General features: G+C 34.8%; 1 protein-coding gene across 1 annotated transcript in view; it reads right to left on the reverse strand.

Moving 5' to 3' along the window:
* The window catches only part of LOC128550360 (protein mono-ADP-ribosyltransferase PARP14-like), a 47,438-nt gene that overhangs the window by 21,002 nt on the left and 10,287 nt on the right, over positions 1-16,149 (reverse strand). Inside the window, exons 5-15 of the mRNA XM_053529284.1 lie at positions 15,708-15,997; positions 14,369-14,537; positions 12,005-12,126; positions 11,188-11,430; positions 10,641-10,862; positions 10,214-10,322; positions 9,087-9,238; positions 8,092-8,310; positions 7,421-7,639; positions 7,085-7,175; positions 6,415-6,491 (exon numbers count right to left, since the gene is read on the reverse strand). Of these exons, the coding sequence (XP_053385259.1) occupies positions 6,415-6,491; positions 7,085-7,175; positions 7,421-7,639; positions 8,092-8,310; positions 9,087-9,238; positions 10,214-10,322; positions 10,641-10,862; positions 11,188-11,430; positions 12,005-12,126; positions 14,369-14,537; positions 15,708-15,997 (1,913 nt within the window). The remainder of the gene's footprint in view (positions 1-6,414; positions 6,492-7,084; positions 7,176-7,420; positions 7,640-8,091; positions 8,311-9,086; positions 9,239-10,213; positions 10,323-10,640; positions 10,863-11,187; positions 11,431-12,004; positions 12,127-14,368; positions 14,538-15,707; positions 15,998-16,149) is intronic.

The raw sequence follows: 16,149 nt of genomic DNA on the forward strand, positions 1-16,149 counted from the left end.
AACATCAGCCGTAAAGTATCCCGTGTTGCTATAACATCAGCGTAAAGTAACGTGTTGATATAATATCAGCCGTAAAGTATCCGTGTTGCTATAACATCAGCGTTAAGTATACCGTGTTGCTATAACATCAGCCGTAAAGTACCCGTGTTGCTATAACATCAGCCGTAAAGTACCCGTGTTGCTATAACATCAGCCGTAAGTACACGTGTTGCTTAACATCAGCGTAAAGTATCCGTGTTGCTATAACATCAGCCGTAAAGTATACCGTGTTGCTTAACTCAGCCGTAAAGTCACGGGTATAACTCAGCCGTAAGTAACGGTTTTATAAATCAGCCGTAAAGTATCCGTGTTGCTTAACATCAGCCGTAAGTAACCGTGTTGCTACATCAGCCGTAAAGTATCCCGTGTTGCTATAACATCAGCGTAAGTATCCGTGTTGCTATAACATCAGCCGTAAAGTACGTGTTGCTATAACATCAGCCGTAAAGTACACCGTGTTGCTATAACATCAGCCGTAAAGTATCCCGTGTTGCTTTAACATCAGACGGTAAGTATAACGGTTGATTAATATCAGCCGTAAAGTATCCCGTGTTGCTATAACATCAGCCGTAAAGTATCCGTGTTGCTTTAACATCAGCCGTAAAGTAACCTGTTGCTTTAACATCAGCCGTAAAGTATCCGTGTTGCTATAACATCAGCCGTAAAGTACCGTGTTGCTATAACATCAGCCGTAAATGTTGAACATCCGTGTTTGCTTTAACATCAGACGGTAAGTATAACGGGTTGATATAATATCAGCCTAAAGTATCCGTGTTGCTATAACATCAGCCGTAACGTATCTCCAAGTATGGCTATTACATCAGCCGTAAAGTATCCCTGTGTTAACATCAGCGTAAAGTACACTGTTGCTTAACATCAGCGTAAAGTATCGTGTTGTTTAACATCAGCCGTAAAGTACCGTGTTGCTATAACATCAGCCGTAAAGTATCCGTGTTGCTTAACATCAGCCGTAAAGTTATCCGGTTGTATAAATCAGCCTAAAGTTCCCGTGTTGCTATAACATCAGCGTAAAGTATCCGTGTTGCTTTAACATCAGCGTAAGTATCACCGTGTTTATAACATCAGCCGTAAAGTACCCGTGTTGCTATAACATCAGCGTAAGTATACCGGTTGCTATAAATCAGCGTATAGTTCGTGTTGTATAAATCAGCCGTAAAGTATCCGTGTTGCTATAACATCAGCCGTAAAGTACACCGTGTTGCTATAACATCAGCCGTAAGTATCCCGTGTTGCTATAACATCAGCCGTAAAGTACCCGTGTTGCTTTAACATCAGCCGTAAAGTACAGTGTTGCTTTAACATCAGCCGTAAAGTACCGTGTTGCTATAACATCAGCCGTAAGTACACCGTGTTGCTTAACATCAGCCGTAAGTACCGTGTTGTATAACATCAGCCGTAAAGTACCCGAGTTGCTATAACATCAGCCGTAAAGTATACCGTGTTGCTATAACATCAGCCATAAAGTATCCCGTGTTGCTATAACATCAGCCGTAAAGTATCCCGTGTTGCTTTAACATCAGACGGTAAGTATAACGGGTTGATATAATATCAGCCATAAAGTATCCCGTGTTGCTATAACATCAGCCGTACAGTATACCGTGTTGCTATAACATCAGACGGTAAATATAACGGGTTTATATAATATCAGCCGTAAAGTATCCCGTGTTGCTATAACATCAGCTGTAAAGTATACCGTGTTGCTATAACATCAGCCGTAAAGTATCCCGTGTTGCTATAACATCAGCCGTAAAGTATCCCGTACTGCTTTAACATCAGACGGTAAGTATAACGGGTTGATATAATATCAGCCGTAAAGTATCCCGTGTTGCTATAACATCAGCCGTAAAGTATCCCGTATTGCTTTAACATCAGACGGTAAGTATAACGGGTTGATATAATATCAGCCGTAAAGTATCCCGTGTTGCTATAACATCAGCCGTAAAGTATCCCGTATTGCTTTAACATCAGACAGTAAGTATAACGGGTTGATATAACATCAGCCGTAAAGTACACCGTGTTGCTATAATATCAGCCGTAAAGTATCCCGTGTTACTATAACATCAGCCGTAAAGTATCCCGTGTTGCTGTAACATCAGCCGTAAAGTATCCCGTGTTGCTATAACATCAGCCGTAAAGTATCCCGTATTGCTTTAACATCAGACGGCAAGTATAACGGGTTGATATAACATCAGCCGTAAAGTACACCGTGTTGCTATAATATCAGCCGTAAAGTATCCCGTGTTACTATAACATCAGCCGTAAAGTATCCCATGTTACTATAACATCAGACGGTAAGTATAACAGATCGTTAAAAGGTAAACCTGAAAGCAGACAGGGTTGATATAACATCAGCGTGAATGTATGCAGGGTTGATATTTTATCAGTCTGAAAAATTCCATGTTGATGTAAATAACACTATCCTGAAAGTATATAAGTTTTATATAATGTAGGCCTGAAAATATACCATATAACACCAGCCTAAACGTGTACAGTGTTGATATCACATCAGCCTGAAAGAATTACCGGCAGATATAACATCAGCAAGAAAGAATATTGGTTTGAAATACCATCAGTCTGAAAGTATAAAGTGTTGATATATCAGCCTGAAATTATACAGGGTTTGATAAAACATCAACCTGAAAGTATACTGGGTTGACTTAACATCAGCCTGAAAGTATACTGGGCTGACATAACATCAGCCTGAAATTAAACAGGGTTTGATAAAACATCAACCTTAAAGTATACTGGGTTGACATAACATCAGCCTGAAAGTATACTGGGTTGACATAACATCAGCCTGAAATTACACTGGGTTGATATAACATCAGCCTAAAAGTATACCGGGTTGATATAACATCATCCTCAAAGTATACAGGGTTGATATAACATCATCCTCAAGTATACAGGGTTGATATAACATCATCCTCAAAGTATACAGGGTTGATATAACATCATCCTCAAAGTATACAGGGTTGATATAACATCATCCTCAAAGTATACAGGGTTGATATAACATCATCCTCAAAGTATACTGGGTTGATATAACATCAGCCTAAAAGTATACCGGGTTGATATAACATCAGCCTGAAAGTATACTGCATAGATAATTCAACAGTCTGAAAGTATGTAGAATTGATATAACATCATCCTCAAAGTATACAGGGTTGATATAACGTCATCCTCAAAGTGTACAGGGCTGATATAACATCATCCTCAAAGTATACAGGGTTGATATAACATCATCATCAAAGTATGCAGGGTTGATATAACATCATCCTCAAAGTATGCAGGGTTGATATAACATCATCCTCAAAGTATACAGGGTTGATATACCACCATCCTTAAAGTATACAGGGTTGATATAACATCGTCCTCAAAGTATACATCATCCTCAAAGTATACAGGGTTGATATAACATCATCCTCAAAGTATGCAGGGTTGATATAACATCATCCTCAAAGTATGCAGGGTTGATATAACATCATCCTTAAAGTATACAGGGTTGATATAACATCGTCCTCAAAGTATACATCATCCTTAAAGTATACAGGGTTGATATAACATCATCCTCAAAGTATACAGGGTTGATATAACATCATCCTCAAAGTATACAGGGTTGATATAACATCATCCTCAAAGTATGCAGGGTTGATATAACATCATCCTTAAAGTATACAGGGTTGATATAACATCATCCTCAAAGTATACAGGGTTGATAAAACACCATCCTCAAAGTATACATCATCCTCAAAGTATACAGGGTTGATATAACATCATCCTCAAAGTATACAGGGTTGATATAACATCATCCTCAAAGTATACAGGGTTGATATAACATCATCCTCAAAGTATGCAGGGTTGATATAACATCATCCTCAAAGTATACAGGGTTGATATAACATCATCCTCAAAGTATACAGGGTTGATATAACATCGTCCTCAAAGTATACATCATCCTCAAAGTATACAGGGTTGATATAACATCATCCTCAAAGTATACAGGGTTGATATAACACCATCCTCAAAGTATACTGGGTTCATATAACATCATCCTCATCATCCTCAAAGTATACAGGGTTGATATAACACCATCCTTAAAGTATACAGGGTTGATATAACACCATCCTCAAAGTATACAGGGTTGACATAACATCATCCTCAAAGTATACAGGGCTGATATAACATCATCCTCAAAGTATACAGGGTTGATATAACACCATCCTTAAAGTATACAGGGCTGATATAACATCATCCTCAAAGTATACAGGGTTGATATACCATCATCCTCAAAGTATACAGGGCTGATATAACATCATCCTCAAAGTATACAGGGTTGATATAACATCATCCTCAAAGTATACAGGGCTGATATAACACCATCCTCAAAGTATACAGGGCTGATAGAACACCATCCTTAAAGTATACAGGGTTGATATAACATCATCATCAAAGTATACAGGGTTGATATAACATCATCCTCAAAGTATACAGGGTTGATATAACATCATCCTCAAAGTATACAGGGTTGATATAACATCATCTTCAAAGTATACAGGGTTGATATAACACCATCCTCAAAGTATACAGGGTTGATATAACATCATCCTCAAAGTATACAGGGTTGATATAACATCATCCTCAAAGTATACAGGGTTGATATAACATCATCCTCAAAATATACAGGGTTGATATACCACCATCCTTAAAGTATACAGGGTTGATATAACATCATCCTCAAAGTATACAGGGTTGATATAACATCATCCTCAAAGTATACAGGGTTGATATAACATCATCCTCAAAGTATACAGGGCTGATATAACATCATCCTCAAAGTATACAGGGTTGATAAAACACCATCCTGAAAGTATACAGGGTTGATATAACACCATCCTCAAAGTATACAGGGTTGATATAACATCATCCTCAAAGTATACAGGGTTGATATAACATCATCCTCAAAGTATACAGGGTTGATATAACATCATCTTCAAAGTATACTGGGTTGATATAATACCATCCTCAAAGTATACAGGGTTGATATAACATCATCCTCAAAGTATACAGGGTTGATATAACATCATCCTCAAAGTATACAGGGCTGATATAACATCATCCTCAAAATATACAGGGTTGATATAACACCATCCTGAAAGTATACAGGGTTTATATAACATCATCCTCAAAGTATACAGGGTTGATATAACATCATCCTCAAAGTATACAGGGTTGATATAACATCATCCTCAAAGTATACAGGGCTGATATAACATCATCCTCAAAGTATAACGGGTTGATAAACACCATCCTTAAAGTATGCAGGGTTGATATAACATCATCCTCAAAGTATACAGGGCTGATATACCGGGTTGTATCTAATATATCAGCACACTGAAAGTAAATCTGGTAATATAAAATCAGTTTTAAAGTATATAGGGTTGTCACAAAAGGTTTCAATATCCATGTTTATCTTTAATGTTACGATCTCTTTACTAAACGCAAGACATTATGCGAATGCTGCTTTCACGAAAACTGAGGAAGATGAAAAAACCAGAATGAATACAATTTTGATAATGAAACACAACGAAGCTAAACTGTAGCAGATTCGACAAGACTGAGTCTGTTCATTAGATTTATGTAGCATGCATAACCATCGCGCACTTTAAACAGGCCAAAGTAAAACTATATTACAATGAATATATTCTATGATTTAAGAGAACTGAACATATCACAATGCAAGAGTCCTGAATTAAAACAAGAGTTCATCATAAAAATGAAGCCCTAACAGCGTAGGTATCTCCACTGGCACCAGACCAGAAAGAAAATGCATCTGTACATGTTATACCCTACCCCTAGGTATTCTATAAGAACCATGGTCATGAAGTGGAACATTTACTAACCCGTTTCAATCGCGCATTTCATACCTAAAGCACGCAGTTCGGTAAATGTGCACTATGGATATCAAACAAGTGGTAATTTATCTTCCATTGTGTACCGGTCACATTTCTTCAATACTTCTTATCTTACAAAAACAACGCGCAGTTTATAGTTTTTTCAACGTTACACAAAAACTTGCTTGACCTTCCCTGGTGAAGTTCCGTTCTAGATTACAAAACCATTCTGACTGGCTGTTGTGAAAATGTATGTCAATCGTCATTTTACTGCACGTGTTCGCTAATATGTGGAAATGCAGCATAAATGTGCAAAGCAGTCTAGCAAAAAATCAAGCACACGACCATATTTCTTTTATTTTCTGAATTTTCTAAGAATATTTAGAATTTTGAAAAAGCAGGATATAATCCAGTTCTATTCTGTTCTATTCATGGGAGAAAATCTTTACTCAGAACACTATACCTTTGCCAGCTCAAGATTTCCATATGATATCTCAAGAGATGTAGATGACTTAGGTACACTCCAGAGAAGATCGCCAACTGTAAATAAAAACATGCGTGTAAATGTTCCTTTATATTATGAAATTGAATTATAAGACAAATCAGGAACATGTATAATGCACTATACGTTAATCATCATTCAAATGTTTTCACGCCACGTTTAAGTGAAGCGCATTCAAATTGTAAAATGAGACTTCAATATTGTAGAGCAGAAGAATGATCAGTGATAAAGATAAAACTGGTATAATTGTACTCAAAGAGAGAGAACTCTTAAGGCGAAGTTACATAGGTTTAGAGCGTCAAACTCCTAGATATGAAGAACAAAATTTGATTACGGTTTCCATAGATTTTCAGATGATCAGATGAAGTAAGTAAAAACGAGCAGCATAGGCGTTCAGAAAATATTCAACATTTTGATCTAATTGTCATACGTTATTTTGTCATTTGTGTTATCAATGCACTATTTTTAAGGGCATTGTGTTCTTTGAACGCAACCATTCCTACTGCATCGGTGTCCTCGTTTGAGAAACTCAAAAGAATTGTGACACACTCATCGCATTCATCATATAAACGTTGTATGATGTTTTTCTCTGAAGTGATTGTAAATTCTGTTCTGTTATTATATTTATTACCATTCTGTACAGGGGCTGTATCAGCGATAACTGCAGTCGTCGTTGGTGCTTTCATTTGTGTGAAGGCCTTGACCGCCTCTTGATAGAATGTCTTAATAAAAGAAAACAATATATACATGTATATATATTGGAAATAACTTTGCGTCTTAATATATCACATGTCAAATTTCGGATAATTGATACTGATATGTAAATAAGTATTTATCAAAATCCGATTTTTCATTGTTTCCCAGCTGTCTAAGGTAATGTCAAAATGGACTGTTATATATTACTAGTATACTCGTATGTGACCCCGTGCACACTGTTTAATTTTCTATTAACAGTTCCTGCTTTTACCTGACAAGTCTGCTGTGCTGGTCCATACATTACGACTACTATCAATTTTAAGTAAGACCGTTTCTTCTTGAAAAATTCTTTAATGGCAGTGAACATCTGACTCGCCGACACTTGATCAGGGTATTTGAATCCACCAGTACCAAACGTTGGCATGGCTATAGATGTAAAATGGTCTTTCTCCGCCTGTTCCAGGCATTTAAGCACATAATCGGACACATTCTGTAATGAAATATAGAACAAAATAGAAGTAAAGTAAGGGTCACTTTCTTTCACTCACTGTCCTGTGGTTTTGCAACAAAGTGGAAGTAAAGAGTGAGGTTGGGTGCATACTATAAACCGATGTTTTCCACCAAGTAATGTTTTTTTGCCACTGATCCTCTCTCTCTCTCTCTCTCTCTCTCTCTGTCTCTCTCCAGGTGTGTTTGTGCATGCCTGTGCATGTGTGCATGTGCGTATGTGTGTGGTTTGATCAAATGCTATGCGAGTCACTACTTTGGCCTATAGTTTGAGTAGGCTGCGTGGATTTTCCTGTTGGATATTTTTTCTTTTTTGTCATTGATGTTGGAATACTGTGCGCTTCATTGAATTGTAACTCCTAATTACATAAATACATACGCGATGAATGTTTAAACACTTCATGTACTTATTTTAAAGAACTAACTTCTTTATACCTTAGCATTCGCTGGTGTATAGTCTTTGAGTACAGTATAGAACACTTTCTTGCAGCGAAGATTCCCAGCTTTTGTGACAGCAACTCCTTGATCAGGGTAACTTTTGTAACATCTATTACATTCTTTCTGAATATCTGGTCCACCCGCTTTCATAACTGCAGCTGATATGGCACCATTTAACTTGGGGAAAGAGGATGTTGTACAAACAATAACGTCCGCCTATAGGAAAGATGAAAATAATATTCGTTTCCTCCTTTCTTTTGAACTAAAGGAATTCCGCTTACTTCTGTTCGCTTCCAGTTACTGTAATCAATTTTATCGAATATCTTCTACTTGTTTCACTGAATGAAGTTTGAAGAATGTTGTATTATTATGTGGCTTTGTAAAGCTATATTCTAGCAATTTTGATTCCAAATACTAAATCTTTTCCGTAAAACAAATGATTTTGCCATTACTTTGTTATTCTTTTTCATTGACCAAGAAAGGCAATATGCCTGCCCGCTTAGGTCAATAGAAAGAGCGCAGATCTACGGATCGTGGGATCGCGTGTTCGAGCCCTTGGCGAGGCGTACGTTCACAATGACTAATTGATAAACGATATTGTGTCTGCAATCATTCGTCCTCCGCCTCTGATTCACGTGGGGAAGTTGGCAGTTACTTGCGGAGAGTACTGGTACAGAATCCAGGAACACTGGTTAGGTTAACTGCCCGCCGTTACATAACTGAAATACTGTTGAAAAATGGAAAGGCGTTAAAAACGCCTCCAATAAACCGCAGCAGCAACAGCAGTAGCAGCAAAAGCAACAACAACAACAACAACAACAACAAAACAAAACAATAAGAAGAAAGACAATATAAGACCAGATTGTCCTAATAACATTTGCTTTATATTTTTTATACATTATCATTATTATCCTTATTTGATATGAAAGAACTGTGCTATCTTTATATGCATTTACTTTCTACTTATTTCAATGTCTATAAACAACACCAACCTTTGAACTTTCTATACCTCCTACTTCTAAATCAACTGCTGCTCCGTTAGTACCATCTAAAGCAAACGATCCTTCATTCTGTTTTTGAACCCTGTTCCTATGCACAGCTGATCTAGGTCGTTTTGGAGAAGGTTGCCTTTGCTTTGGCTTGACTGTTCAAGAAAATATCTAATTAGTTTCTTTTAGATTATTGTTCTTGATTTAGAGTGTAGTATAATAGTACTCAGTTTAGAGAATAGCATATTTCTAGATTGAAAATGCAACTGTACCCCAAGACAGAATGTTTTTAGACGTATAACGAATTTCAGTTTTACTTGTTTTTTACTCAAATATAATTGATTAATATCAACAATGGGTGGTATTAGGTAAAAGCACAAGTAGAAGGCTCGACAATGTTTGTCTTTACTTTCCTATTTACTAAACTACTACAGCCTGTTAATGAACATGTTATTCAAGATCCTTAAACGGACTAGAAAGAAAACGAGAACTTGGAAAGTGGGATCAAAGATAACTATATATAACAAAAGGGGGTGAATTTTATCAAAATAACTTCGAGAAAGACACTCTTATGTATGATAAGTTAGTATTTTCTTTTCTTGTTTTTTTTTTACAAACGCAAGTATTAACGTAGAGGTTACCTTTTAAAGATGATAATTAACTAGTATGCAAAGGGAAAAATTCACATTTGCAACATTGAAAACAATAATCCTAGAATATTGTAGACTTTTGAAGTTACAATGTGGTAATTTTACTTGCTATTTTTGGAATTTCAGTAGGAACAAGTAACTGATTTTGAAATGAAATAAAGGGTATTTGAAAATATATTTTTGCAACCTGCCATTAATATAGCTACACGTTTGAATATAGGGAAAAGGATATATCACGAATGATTTAGGAATCTTTGATAATACATTTCTAGTTTTAACTACCAGTTTCCCAATCTATGGACAACTAATTTTTTTTCACAGTATTTTTACTTTAGAATGTTGACCATGTTAATATAAGATCCACTGATGTTAACTGAAAGATTAGTAAAACTCAAATTTAGAAGAAATCAAATGTTTATATACCAAGTATTTTGAACGCGACTGTTGTAATAAATCAAACGTAACTTTATAAATTCTCACCCTTTACTTCTTCTTCTTCACCATCTTTCGTCTCCATAGTTTCTTCTATGTCTGCAAGCAGTCTGTGTGGCCTTTTGCTATACAACTGCTCCAATATTACTTCAAACGCCTGCAAGCATCATTTGTAACCGTTCAGTTGGTTGCTAACTTCAATAACAACTTATTCAAACAAAAAAAAATGTGGCATTTTGAATTTACTTATGCCACTGCGCATCTAGTTTTATTTCTCATAAACAGCCGAAGGCAACAGTACTAGTATATGGTATTCGTATATTGTAGATATATCTAGTGCTTGTAACTTATATGTATCGAACACTTTCAAGTCGTACGCAATTTTAACAGGTTGAGTTATACATTTAATGTTAAAACCAAAAGACGAGTGTTGATATGTAAAATGATATGAAAGACAAGGAAATGTGTCTCCTACCGACGTGGTGATTATGTCTGTCTTGTAGATAACTATAGTAATCTCAGTCAGAGAACATGTTATATGCAGCTGCATAAATTCTCCAATTGTTCTTATGAAGGTGAGAGCAACTTTGTCTCCAGGGTAATCGCAGTCCGCAGTTCCAATCGTAGGAAAGGCAATCGATGTTCTTTTCTGTCTTACAGCTTCTTTTAGACAAGTTATAATGTAGCCAGCAAGAGACTGAAATATTATTTGACATAATTCATATAAGTTTTAAATCTCTTTACGATTTAACTATATAACGTTTTGAAGCTTTAAATGTTACAGAGTGAATAAGTAAACTTAGTCTCCCCACTATATTTATCGAACAAATCAATTATGTTTATAAAAAGAAAAACAAATGAAATCATTCAGCATGAAACACGCCTATATCAGCAAGCAGACTTCAATATGTGAATAGGGACGCATACATTCCTATTATAATTAATGAAGAAACTTTCATGAAAACACATGCGTCAAATAATGATTGGCGTTATAAAACACTTCTTATTTTGACAATAATTACTTTGCATCCAGATGACTTGTTGTTGTCAATTTTGAGGTGGTAGATTTCACTGCAGGGTATTCTCCCTGCTTTAGTCTGAACCAGCATGCCATCAGGGACGTTGCCACCTGGATATACTTTCTTAAATGCCTTATTACATTCTGATTCCATAGCAAATCCCACTCCAGCAGCATATTTCAAGCCGTCACTGATCTTTCCTGATGGTGTAGGGGCTGTTGGGGTTGCATTTACTAATATATCCGCCTAAAGTTATTAAAATGTTTTTACGAGTTTGTGCTAAGATAACTGTGTACTTTGCAATTAAAACTATTAAAGTAAATTTGTCAATTAAATGGAACTCATTCTTCCTTAAAAGTTTCAAAACTTCTTTAATTGCTAAGAACTTGAATATTTGTCCTCACACAACAATTACATACAACTTCAGTAATCACACTTAAAATACTAAATAATTATTGTCAGAACTCAATTTCAGTAACATTTAAACAATAATTACATGATTATGTATTTTTCTGATGTTCATGCATGTGTGTATGGGATGATATTCAATATGTGCGTCACTCGACAAAGCTGATGCAAGCATACGATTTAATCTGCATAATTCCAAGTAAACATGTTTCCGCACCAATTTTTCTTTTTTTCGTTATTTCGCTTTCTGCATCATAAACATCAAAAGCAACTTTTGATCAAATTATAACTACATCAAAGTGTAACTACAGCCATTGGATAGAAAATGACTTAAGAAATAAGTACTAACAATTTGAAAGTAATAACAAATTTATTTACAAAAACTAGAAAAAAGATAGAGAAAAGTAATCACCGCAGTGGTTTGGAGATCTCCCCATTTAATGATGATCTTCGTACCTCCCGGAAGCGGCAAAGTTCTTGTACCAGTTCTTTGAAGATTAAAGTGTTTTGACGCAGCAAACTTTGTCATCGTCCCTGTAAATTTTATAAGATATTTTGAAAATTTTGTGATATTTTGCCTTAATTGATATTCAATGTTTTATAAATGAACATATTATACAAACGATAAAAATTTTAACTTCATTACTGGGGCTATCACGTGATTTTTAAGTTCGTAAACAGGCACTCATGTTAGTGGGCATTTCATTGAAGAAATGAAATATGTATTCTTGAGAATTATAAACATGTTTCTATCTAAGAGATACATCATCTTTCATCAACGTTTCAATTTCAAAATCTTTTTTTTATTGTCAGAAAGGGAAGGTTCAATGTAACTTTAATTTTTAGTTTTATCAATCCAAAAGTAGTCATTTCCTTATTTTAACCCCCACATAAAAGTTTTCGACAGTCAGATTTTGATTTTGATTTATAGCAAAAGCTTTTTTTTTTTTTAACTTTTACCACTTGTCTTTAAATTTGAATAATGCTTATTCTGTCTATATATTTGCAAATTTGTTTTTTTTTTCATAAATAGCCAGTAATCTCCATCTTATATCCACATTATTATCAATTTCAAAAAGTAAAAAGAAAAGTTCTCTGATGTATATTTTCTCATTGAGATGAATTAGCGTCACTTTTATTTTTCATTTGTTTTTGCTAATCATTGACAGGTTCAATCTTACTGGTATTCTAATAATAACAGTTCGACAACGCTTTTATTGCTAATTTCTACTCAAGTTTAACCATGCCCACTAGGTTTCATTCTCACCTGTCTATCAAAATGAATCTTTTACTTGTACATCGAAAATTTCCAAAACTGCATTTATGGCATAAAGAATAAAATACTGAAGAGTATGTAATAAATAACTTTACACATTACACGTAATATAGAATCATTTTATATCCATAAAGTAATGCCAAATTTCCTTTCGTATACTTTGTGAATGAAAGAAACTTCAATACAAGGATTTTCATATTTTATTTTTTGCCATAGAAATCGAGGAACACGTAAGTAAGTGACTTGAATTTTTTAACCAGGACATGTACACACCAAAATGTTAATATCTAATGTCCTTGTGTCATTTTCTTTATTTGTTTCATGAGTGTATTGGTTAAAATGAATTATTCATCAACAGTGTCATATTTGAAAATAATTCTTTTCAACAGACGAAGTGCAGATAAATCCTGAAAAAAAGAAGGCAGTTGAAATTATAATACACAAATAAAAACAAATAAAAACACATCTTCTATCCGAAAGTCGAATACGAATGGTGAAATATCAGATAGTAATTTATTAGAACCAGGGCCACTCCTTCGTTTGTTCAATATGTATGATTTGTTTTTGTTTACATATGTTAAATGTAAGTACTCTTGGTCTGATAAATTCATTTACGGCCAAAAGTTAGGGACATCAGTGGTTTAGGTCGTTAACTTCGTATCACTTGCCTTTCAACGCTGTTGATTCCTAACCTCCATGGGGGTGTAGAATTATTTTATGGGGGGAAGTCATCCAGTTGGCTTACGGAACACCTGGATAAAATTACCGACCTTCTGCAAAGCCAGCTGGATAGCTTCCTCACATGAAGAATTCAACACCCCGAGTAAAGCAAAAATTTACATCGATGAGGGACAAGTGATTTGAAAACAGCGACCTTACAGCGGAAAGGCAACGTTGTACTAATATCAATTTTGGCAGCTGGGATTTCTTAAATCATTTAAAGAAGTGAAATAATTTTCAAAATCGGAGTAAAAATAAAAAAGTTATGAGCATTTAGATATTTGGTTAAATTGGCGGCCTTTTTGTTTCCATGGCAACAAAAACAAAATGGCGGATTTATTAAAGTTTTAGATATACATTTGAACAGCATTTACTTATGACTGTAAAATAATTTCTTTACCTTTTCCAGCTATAATGAAAGAAAATATCATGTTTTACACCTTACACCCAAGAGACATAAGAAAATTAGTCTTTAAAAAGGTTATTTGCTAAATAAAGTATTCAGCAGTGTGTAAATGATGTCATTAACACACTAAAATGGCTGCCTCCATTATCAGCCATTTTCTTAAATTTCAAACTACCATATCTTGTTCAAACGTTGTCCGATTTTAAAATTCTTTCAGCGTTATGAAAGGCTTGATGACGGCTTTCATATGAAATTAACTTATTTTCAGGCTTTCCTTACCCTTTAAATTAACCACCCGGATCTTCTTTATTATGTTATGATTATGTTAATGGCACATATGACATTATAACTCTTAAACAGAGTTGCACAAATACCTTTTCCAACAGCAATGTTTCGCACAGGCAAATGAAAACATTTGTCTCCGAAGACACATTGCATTTGTTTCTGTATTGTTCTCACGATGTCTGGGTTCGGGTCATAGAAATATATCTCTCGTACGTTCGGAGTGGACTTTAACTTGTTTTTCATTGTGTCCAATATTATCTGAAATGTAGAAAATGAATCTCTTAATTTAGTTTGCATTCGAATGTCAACTTTATCACAAATAACACAAAGATTCCTTAAAGAATATTTCCAAAAGAAGGGTATGCTATGGCTGAGAGTTATTTTTCCCCGGAAAACATCACATCATTAAAATTACAAAAAGATTAAATAACATAATTAATGATATTTCATAGAGATTTTATCGCGCATTACAGTTTATATCAAAACGTCAAACAACTGAGCATTTGTTTATGTTTTTGAACATTCTCATTTATTTGAAAAAGATTTGTGTGTTTACAAATATCTGATTTTAATTTTTTACGCGCATCAATTCGCAATAGTAGAAAATCAGTTGGGCATTTAAAGTTATACTTCAAGTACTTCACAGTATTATATATTTTATTTGAGCGAATAAACAATGATGTTTCTAACGTTTAAAAGACATGTATTACAATAATGAATGTATTGGTTAATAAAATATGACTGTGCGATGTCACTGAACAACTTGTAGTTTCTTTTACCCTGTTTAATTTCTAATGTGGATTGGTCCATCTTTCAATTCGGACAGTACCACTTGTTTATCAAAAAATCAAAGTTGTGTTCACTGAAAATTTGCTCTTTGAATATCAGATAGTACGTACGTGCAGGCTGATCTTGGCCTGCTCTGGTCGCAAAGGCAAAATCACTGGGACTAACAGGCTAATGGTTTACTGATGTCTATTTTTACACACGATATTAATTGTGATTGTAGCTATTTATACTAAATGAATTGATATATCTAGCTATACCTTTATTTGTTAAGGACTCAATAACTAACAATTGAAAATGTAAGAGAAAGACTAACATTGCACTTCTATCTAATTCAGGGGTCAGTAACAAGCAAGACTTTCTAAAGGAATATATTGATGTAACTGAGTTTTTAAGATAAGTCGCCGAATGCTGCAATTGTGACTGTAGCTCTTTATAACGGTGAGTTGTTTATATTGCCGTGCATCAACTTTTGTAAAGTCAAATCTTTATATTTGAAGAGGACTATGTAGATTTAGATCAATAACATATAATAGAATACTAGCATATTACATCTTTAAAATTCAATGATCAGTAACCAGCAAGACTTTTTAAAGGTAGACATAGTGGTGTAACTGGGTTTTGTCTGAATGACTAGCTTACTTTTGCCGACCTTGACCGAGGATATCCAAACACACCAGCACTAATTAATGGTAAAGCCAACGAGCGTAAAATGAATTCTTTGTCTCTGTTCATTGCTTCAAGAATATTTTCAACCACAGTCTGTAGAATCTCATCTTCGTTACTATTTCCACCTTTCCATTCAGGTCCAACAGCATGGATAATTCTTTGGCAAGGTAATTTTCCTGCCGAACCAACGTAGATATCTCCAGGCTGTAATTCACCATTCTTATTGATGTAATCGATGCAGTCGTCTTGAACAGATTTTCCACCTTCGTTAAGAGATAAGTTAGCATTTTCATTTTTGATCATTTTTCAGAATTTACAAAGAATTTAACAATCTTTAAGATATTAAGTAATATCAATATGAAGAGTGTTGGTCAAACCTTGTTGAATCATATATGTTAAAACAATGAAACAGGTT

The sequence above is a fragment of the Mercenaria mercenaria genome, chromosome 17 (assembly GCF_021730395.1).
Source record: "Mercenaria mercenaria strain notata chromosome 17, MADL_Memer_1, whole genome shotgun sequence".
In the NCBI taxonomy this organism is placed as follows: domain Eukaryota; kingdom Metazoa; phylum Mollusca; class Bivalvia; order Venerida; family Veneridae; genus Mercenaria; species Mercenaria mercenaria.